This window comes from Gymnoscopelus microlampas (genome assembly GCF_963454915.1).
Source record: "Gymnoscopelus microlampas genome assembly, chromosome: 20".
Lineage (NCBI taxonomy): Eukaryota > Metazoa > Chordata > Actinopteri > Myctophiformes > Myctophidae > Gymnoscopelus > Gymnoscopelus microlampas.
Genome location: NC_139957.1, coordinates 6,276,720 through 6,286,359, shown reverse-complemented (window position 1 = coordinate 6,286,359; position 9,640 = coordinate 6,276,720). Strand labels below are relative to the sequence as shown.

Here is a 9,640-nt window from a genome sequence, read left to right as displayed (position 1 = left end):
AAAAGACAGCCTATAACGGCTTGTGCGCTCACTGTCCGTTGCCTTTGCTGCTGCTGGTGGTGGTGATCTATAGTCATAGTGTGTGAAAGCCACCACTAGTCGCCCCCAGTGCTCTTGCAGAGTCTCCACCACCAAAGAATCCCTTTCTCTTCTCACACCGTGGTGTTGGTGTGTGTGTGTGTGTGTGTGTGTGTGTGTGTGTGTGTGTGTGTGTGTGTGTGTGTGTGTGTGTGTGTGTGTGTGTGTGTGTGTGTGTGTGTGTGTGTGTGTGTGTGTGTAGACTTAACGTCACGTCCGCACTTGAACTTGAATTTCATCCCATTGTAAGGGAGGCAGCAGCCCTCGCCACAGCAGAGAGAGAGAGAGCGAGAGAGAGAGAGAGAGAGAGAGAGAGAGAGAGAGAGAGAGAGAGCGAGAGAGCTCGGGGGATGCAGGACAGGAGGACTCTCGCCATCATCTTCACGCACAAGACACAGAGAAAAGAGGAGAGAAAGAAAGAAAAAGCAACAACCCCGCCACACAGAGGGGTCTTTGGTTCACTGGTGAAAGGGTGTGTGTGTGTCCCCTTGCTTGAGGGGATATAGTGCGATCACTGATCACGCACTATAGGAGTTGGAAAAAGTAGCCTGCCCTGCATTGACTGGCTGGCATCGCGACCACCACGACCACCACCACCAGAGAGAAGGAGAAGTGCTTGGCGATCATATACCCAAGTGCCGAGAAGGGACGATCGCGCCCCCGGATTCATGTTTTGTACAATTGCAGCCTGTCCCTTCTTCTTCTTTCGGCCGTCTTGAGAGACCCAGACGGAGGGGACCCCGTGCGTGCCGTGCGTGCAGTGGTCCAGACAGAGTGCGCTGTCACAGTGGACAGTGGACAGTGTGTGACACACACCCGCCCGGTCGCACCTGAGCTTCGATCGCGTGACCGTCCGCCCGCCGGTCCGCAGCCTCATCCCGCGGAGGGGACTTTACACATCTCCTTTACCTGTGTGTGTGCGCGCGTGTGTCTGTGTGTGTGTGCATGCGTGCGTGTGTGTCTGTTTGTGTGCGTGTGTGTGTGTGTTTGCGCACACTGACTGACCACCGATCGAGGATCATTACATTAAACCCGGCTTTTGGTTGCGATCTGCGCTCCGGACAGGTCGTTGCGCTCCTTTTTTTTTTTGCTTTTACTACTTTTTCTTAAAAACAAATACAACAAAATAAAACACCTTTGCCAAATGGTGAGAAACGGGGAAAAGACGCGGGGTTGACTTGAAAGCGATTGCAAAAAAACAACAACACAAAAACAACGGCCAGCCCGGACTACTAGCCTACTAAGACCCCTTCCCCAAGTTCTCCCCCCCAGTTCGGGACCCGAAGAATCGACGCGCAACGAATAACGGACACTTTTCGGGGGGCATCGATCGATCGATCCGCGTGATCTATCCATTCATCCATCCACACACACACACACAGGGGATCGGTCCGATCGGTCGGTATAGCCGGCCAGGCTTGACGCCTTTGCCTCCGATCACCGCCTCCACCACCACCAACCACCACCATCACCACCACCACGGTCCAGCACGGCTGGCTGGTAGCCGCACAGCGCAGGGGGTCCGCGGCGCTGCGAGCCGCTGCTTTCGGGTGGTCGAGGTCCCCTCCTCGCGGAGTCAGGGGGCTCCGTCGGCATCGGGCGGCGGACGCGATCATAGGAGGCAAGAGAGCCGCCGAGCCCTCCTTCCAGTGCCGCTCTTCTCCGGGCCATGCCAGTGTAGATGCCACCAGGGCAATGTCCCGTCGCAAGCAGGGGAACCCACAGCACGTCTCCCAGAGGGAACTAGCACGTAAGTTGCATTGATTTGATTTGATTGAATACTTTATTAACAGTTTTGCAAAAAAAAAAGCACAGAAAAGTAGCTACAGTTCATATACAAGGTCTTCTAAAAGGACTGAACCCTGTTTCCATTGGGATACTGTGTGTATTCAATTCATCGAAACATTTAATGACAGACAATAATATACAATACAATGCAAAAACATAGTACCTGTACCTGCACTGGCACTTTATTTTATTTTACGTATTTACTTTTTGTTGCATCAGTGATTTTATTTTAATGTATTTCATGCAGCCTACTATTTTCATAGTTTCTCCTCCTTATCTTTTTTTTTAATAGATTACTTTTCTCGATAATAGCGCCTGCTTTTTTTGTTTTTTTTTCAAAAGGACATTTTACACACAGTGCACGCATGAAAGTGAAACTTTGGCTTGAAAATCGTCATTATTTTCAAGTGAAAGCTATTCACTTCAAATGGAACGTTTTGCCTTAATTATTGACCATAAATATAGTCTGCTATTATTATTGCTATTATTATCAAATGTTGTCAAATCTAGTGCCTCTAATATGATCAAATAGAGACACAAGAGTGTGTGAAGAAGGCTATAATTATTATTATGAGTAGTAGTAGTATTATTAGTATTATTTGTTGATTGGTTGAAACGAACTTCATATTACAGAGCAGAGACAGTCAAATATTTCAAAGTGGATTATTTTTAATAACTTGCTCAGGCTCTTATGGTAGTAGCCTAGGCTATAACGTTGTTAGATTGACACACTTTTGTTATAAATTGGACCTATATTGTCATCATGGCCCAGGACGATGTGTGTAGACGGGGTTTGCAGCTGGAATTGATTTATCATGGCAGACAAATTAAATTAAAGATTCTACGAATTAAAACGTGGTTTTAGCCATTTAAAGCACACTATAGTTTGTAGTAGCGCAGTCTGTTTGTTTACAAGCTTTTTAGCCTATATTTAAGGTTTGCGCTTTGTTCATTTCACGTCAAACTACAGAGTGGATTTTAACAACGCAACACTGAGGGCAAAGACGTCAAAGCGTCTTGCAAATAATGTGTAATTTCTAGACGACAAAAAGGGAGACGAGCGTTAGAATTTCATTTCTCATTTCTGTCTGAATATTGATCCAATAACTAACTAAAGTCCAACGCAACATTTACACAACATTTGAACAATTAGACACTGAGACTCCTGTATTAGTCGCAAGCATAGCAATGATTTTAAATATAAGCCAATTTAATTCTGTGAATTGTGTTTATGCTTAATCTTTCCCTGCTTAAATAGATGACAAATATGATCATGTCATAGCTAGGTATATAAGCTGTAATGATATCAATATGTCTACAGTCTTCATGATATCAAGTGCCTGTGTTTTTTGTTTTCTACAAAGGCACGTTTTTTTTAATCTAAGAACACGCTTTGATTGATTGTAACAGTTTGCCAAAAAAAAGCACAGAAAGTACAGTTCTATACAAAAGGATGCTAAGAGGATTAAACCCAAGAAAGCACAGCACTATATAGCTTGTTTCTTTCATTTTTATATTATTATGTGTGTGTGCTGCTGAATTATTAGATAATTTGGCCATTTGTCATCTCAATTAATTTGAGATATACTCAAACAGACTCCCCTACTCCCATTCAATCTAATTAGTTAACCAATTTATTATGTCCTAAGTGACAATTGGTCACTTAAAATGGCTCCGTTTAGGGTGCACTGAAGCTCAACTGTCTTATTGTATATTACAGCTACTTTCATGCTTGTAATATTGTTATTAAGTTATTAATTCAATTCCTCAACTGGTCCTATAATTCGAACTGATCTTGCAGTCTTTTTTTTTTCTTAATTCAAAATACACTGCAGCAGTGTGGCTATTTAAAGGAAGTAATTAGGCTAAATACAGACATTTTGGCTAATTAGAAATACAATATCTTTTTGGGAATGACCCTTTCATTTGAATGTATTATCACTCATCGTTAAGGTCTTTGAACCCCCCCCCCCCCTCCCACAAAAAAAAAAAACAGAGCAAACAAATGAACCCAATTAGCCTATTTTAAACCACCATTTCTTCACAGTAACCCTACACCGTTTATTTCAAATGAAACCATTGAGTGACACTTTTCCCTCTAAAGGTATAATTCAAAACTTAAGGGCAATTAAATCCATCCATCATTTTCCCTCCACTCCTCCACAAACAGTGATACGCATTCTTCTTTCTTTCTTGCTTTCTCGTCTCTTCTTCTTCTTCTTCTTCTTCTTCTTCTTCTTCTTCTTCTTCTTCTTCTTCTTCTTCTTCTTCTTCTTCTTCTTCTTCTTCTTCTTCTTCTTCTTCGTGTGTGTGTGTGTGTGTGTGTGTGTGTGTGTGTGTGTGTGTGTGTGTGTGTGTGTGAGTGTGTGTGTGTGTGTGTGTGTGCTCCTACCTGCACACTCCCCATGCACTACCTGCACGCTCCTTTTTACAAGACCTAATCTGTTTATTATTATTTTTCTCTCTTTCTTTGCACTGTATTATGCATGTTTGAAATCAAGGAGAGGAAGGGAGAGAGAGAGAGACAGATAGACAGACGGAGAGAGACAGACAGACAGACAGACAGACGCACAGATCAGTATCCATGTATTCGTAAGGTGTGCTGACTGAGTGTGCCATGCCATATTCCCATGTGACAGTGTGTGTGTGTGTGTGTGTGTGTGTGTGTGTGTGTGTGTGTGTGTGTGTGTGTGTGTGTGTGTGTGTGTGTGTGTGTGTGTGTGTGTGTGTGTGTGTGTGTGTGTGTGTGTGTGTGTGTGTGTTTGTTTGTTTTTGATGTATGTGTTTTGGACTCTACATTGACCACATACTGTAGTCAATGACTGGTTTAGTTTGACTTGATTTGGATGATTCCCCCCCCCCACCCCCAGCCCCCCGAAAACCATCAGCGGCAAAACCCCAAAATCAACAAGGCCAATCAGAAGTACTTATACAGCGTGCACCATGGAATTTTTACATCGGTGGATTTGGAAGCCCTCCTCGCCTTGAAATTATGCTGCCGTTTGTCATGCGGCCGCGCAAAACACACACACAATTCCACCCAAACACACATTAAGGCAGAATTATGGCAGTATACATAAAGGCTGCATATTGTTGTTGCGGCCAAGCTTGTGCGAGCTTGCGACTAAATAATGCTTCCATTGGAACACAGGTTCAGATTTTAAAACATATATATATATTTTATTTTTATTTTTTGAACTTTTAACAGGTTTTGGACAAGAAACGACGATATGCAAAGTGACAATGTTGTTTTCAGCCCTGTGAGGCCAAAACGTTACCGTATGTATACACCGTTGTGGTGCTGAAAGAATGCGTTTAATTTAGTCCATATTAATATGGTTTGCTGTCGCACTGGCTATGTCCTGGATCCACGGCACGCACGCGCACTCGCACGCACGCACACACACATATGCACATATGCATAAACATGCACACACTAATGGAGGCACTAAGCATGTGGCTGTAGTGCGGATGCTAAATCATTTTTCTTTTTTTGCCAAGCAAGACCTGAGACTTGATCATTTATCAGGCCTAGATCTCTCTCTCTCTCTCTCTCTCTCTCTCTCTCTCTCTCTCTCTCTCTCTCTCTCTCTCTCTCTCTCTCTCTCTCTCTCTCTCTCTCTCTCTCAATCTGTCTCACCTCTCTCTGTGTCTATGTGTTTATATCTGGATGTGATCATCCTCAGGGTGCGTGTGTGCCTGCTGCGCGCGCGCGCGCGTGTATGTGTGTGTGTGTGTGTGTGTGTGTGTGTGTATGTGTGTGCTCGTGTGTGTTAGAGAGAGAGAGCTTAGCTATAGCCTATATCACTCCTGATGTCGTCAGGCCTCTGGGAACAAAGTGACAAACATGTGTGTATTCAGTCAGACAGAGACAGAAGCATGCAGACAGACAGACAATACAGACAGACAGACATCATAGGTTTACAGGTGTAAAAAAAAAAGAAGAAAAAAACTCCATCGTCACATTTTCAAGGAGAGAGATATTGAGAAAGAAAGAAAAGAGCAATAGATCAGACTTCAATAAGGGCAGTGCGAAGTACATGCATAGGGCGCATGCTATATTGTATACATAAGGTGGTTAAATACAGCAGTGGGATGAGGCCGGTAAAATAGCAGCAGATGTAATAACAGATACTACACTGTACTGTATGTACATAAGGTCCATAAGGTACATGGTTCAATATAAAATAAATCAATATTGACACTTTTTGTAGCTACATCAGTTAAATAACCGCATAGCAGAATGAAACACAAGTATACAGGCTGACAGACAGACAGACAAGCAGACAGCCTGACAAAAAGGCAACTTGATAGCTGTATATATTCACTGTAAAAAATAAAAATAAAACTTGTATTATCTCTGAAAGTGTTTCAGATTGATATTCAGATTTTTTTCCAGTAGAGCTAGTTAGATAGAGACAGACAGACAGACAGACAGACAGACAATAAAAGGTGCCAAGATGAAACAAGTTGAGGGTTAATTCATTGAAATGCATGCTGCATACACACTACTGTAAGACACGCACGCGCACGCACACACTCACACTCACACACACGCACGCACACGCACACGCACACGCACACACGCGCGCACACACACACACACACACACGCATGCACTGTCGACGGCTCTCCACACAGTAAAAATCCTCAGTGTTTAATTTATCCATTATGTAACTCCGGAGCGTGTGCAAATGGAACCAACATTTGGAGCCTCACGGGTCCATTTTGGTTCCCATTTGTACCCTCCTGGAGTTAGATTTGACTGTGAGCTGTTGTTTAATAGAGGGTGAGTGTGTGTGTGTGTGTGTGTGTGTGTGTGTGAGAGAGAGAGAGAGAGAGAGACAGAGAGAGAGAGAGAGAGAGAGAGAGAGAGAGAGAGAGAGAGAGAGAGAGAGAGAGAGAGAGAGAGAGAGAGAGAGAGAGAGAGAGAGAGAGAGAGAGAGAGAGAGAGAGAGAGAGAGAGAGAGATTCTTATCAATTATTATCATTGCTGCTACAATGTTGCGAGGAACCAGAACCAAATAATTTGTACACTTGTACCTGTACAGGAGACATAACAATAAAGAACACCTTGAGAAAGAGAGAGACACACACACACACACACACACACACACACACACACACACACACACACACACACACACACAGAGAGGGCCTGCAGCGCTTTGCAGCGTGTTTGTGGGACACGCTAGGTTTGCTCAAACCGCAGGAGAAAAAAAAAGAGAGTGCAGAGCAGGTTTGACCTGTCTGTCTGAAAACCAATCTTCTCTCCTGAATTATGACCACTCGGCTCGCTCGCTCGCTCGCCCCGCTCGCCCGCCCGCCTGCTCGCTCGCTCAACGCAGCAGCCCACAGTCAGCTGCCAGCTCAAGTATGCTGCTTGTACATTTCATAATTTATGTGTAAAGGATGCTCTTGGATTTATTATGCTTGAGTACACATGTACACACACATACATAGAGTGAGTACATCGCACACACACCCCCACACACACACACACACACACACACACAGAAGTACACGGGCATGCACGCACATGTAGGCAAAGCAAGGTTGCAAGCATGTATATTTCTATGCACACGCACAAGGCTACACGCGGGGCATATATATGCAAATGCACACATGCGGATCTGCTATCGCACGTGCGCATGCATGCGGCCCTCGCCCGCAATTTGCATAATTCTTCACGCACTATTAGGTAATAACATCCATTTGACCTGGCTCCAAATTTCAGCTGGGACGCGTTGGATCGTGTTCCGGTTTGGTTTCCCGTGTGGGCTTTGTATTCATACAGTATATGTTTTATTTGGACTTGCCGAAAATAATTTCTGCCACGCACTGTGTGTCCGTTAGAAAGTAGGCCTTGTACATAATATATTTAAAATGTTTATATATATATTTAAAAACACCATTGTCTCGTAGTATTGTTTCTTGTTTATGGGGAGATCTTAGTGAAGGAATAAGTGTTTAGGTCTGCTTGTGTGTGGGTGTATGTGTGTGTGTGCGTCTGCGTATGCGTGTGCGCGTGTGCGTGTGTGCGTATGTGTGTGTGTGTGTGCGTGCGCACATGCGTGGTGCATATGTGAGCGTGTGTGTGTGTGTGTGTGTGTGTGTGTGTGTGTGTGTGTGCGTGTGTGCATGTGTGCATGCGTGCATGTGTGTGTGCGTGCGTGTGTGCGTGCGCTGATGTGATCATCATCATTACCGGCCACTGTGCCTTTGAGCCAGCTTTGTCCAAAAAAATAATACCTTCTCTTTCGCACGGCTTTGAACCCTCCACGCTGAAGCATGCAGGAAGAATCCTCAGTCCTCATTGAACCGAGTGTCAAGATCGACCCGTTAAGGGTCCCATTTTTACACTCTCACAGAGGAAAATTAGCTTTGTTTGCAGTGTTGCACTCAGTGAAAATTCTCAGTGTTATTTTATCCATTTGTAACTCTGAGAGTGTGCCAAATGTATGGCACACTCTCAGAGTTAAAGTAACACAGAGGATTTGCAATGCTGTACTTCAAATTTAGCTGTAGGCCTCAACAGGCCAGAGTTAGTGATCACACAGTTACACAGTAGCACACACTATTACATTTCTCATTAGCCTGGCTCAATCATTCACCAAGTATAGAATTGTATGTCCGTATATCTGAGTTTATTATCAGTTGCACAATTTATTTCACGTGACAAAAAGAAAAGAGCACTTATAATGATACAATTATTTTGAGTAGTATATATTTTTTACATGCGCACATATAGGAAAGATAATGCTTTCCCTGACTCGGGCTGAATGGCGTGTCGAACATTTTTTTTGTTCCCTGTTGTCAAAGTGTGTGAACTGATCCACGCAAGGGGGTGGGGGGGGGGATTACCCGAAGGCGGTTTACACCTGAAGGTGTGGACATGAGTTTCCAGCTTTCATTCACCGCAAAATAACGACGCCTTTTTTTCTCTGATGATTTAGTAGAAAGGGATGCAAACAGGACAGCAATTCCCGTTGTTGGACATAATATGCGAATGCGTGCACACACACACACACACACACACACACACACACACACACACACACACACACACACACACACACACACACACACACACACGTGCACACACACGCACTCACGCACACGCGCATGCACGCACACACGCACACACACATTCTGCATAGAGAGAGAAAGAGAGAGAGTGGTGCGTATAAATTGCCGTCGCCCACTTGAGATGCATGTTTCCCTTTGGCTTGTCAAATAGCCGCGCACCCTGCTGAGACTGAGGCTTTGTTAGAGAATGAGAGAGAGAGAGAGAGAGAGAGAGAGAGAGAGAGAGAGAACCTGAGATGCTAAACCTAGGAGCTGCTTATGCAGTGAGTGCATTGTGCTCACTCCAAGCCTTGCCCATAATAATATATCGTCGCTGTCAGACACAAAACCTTGAATCTCCATTTTTCATCTTTTTGAAAAAAATGTTTTTTCATAAATGAACGTCCTATTTTACATTTCGTCGCAGCGCAAGTAGCGGAAATAGCCGATCTACAAGCTCAGAACGTGGTGCGATGCAGTGCGTTGTGAGCTTAAAGATCTGCCATTTTTGCTGTTTTACAGTTTTTGAAAATGTTCGCCTTTAGTGACATGCCCAACACCAGGTTGAAAGTGGTTAAGTGTGTCTGGGTTTTATACTTATTGAACCAATGAAAAGTAGCCTATTAACAAGAGTTTGTGACAACTACATTGGTTCCTTTGTAAAGGTTATTTTTTCCCCCTATTTACTGAAAAGTAACAGTTTTGG

General features: G+C 44.0%; 1 protein-coding gene across 3 annotated transcripts in view; it reads left to right on the top strand.

Moving 5' to 3' along the window:
• Window positions 1-375: 375 nt before the first annotated feature.
• Window positions 376-9,640, top strand: part of bcl11ba (BCL11 transcription factor B a) — an 82,367-nt gene continuing 73,102 nt past the window's right edge. For all 3 annotated transcript variants that reach the window (XM_084045630.1, XM_084045631.1, XM_084045629.1), the window contains exon 1: window positions 376-1,828. In XM_084045630.1, coding sequence (XP_083901756.1) covers window positions 1,774-1,828 — 55 coding nt within the window. In that variant the 5' untranslated portion in view covers window positions 376-1,773. The remainder of the gene's footprint in view (window positions 1,829-9,640) is intronic.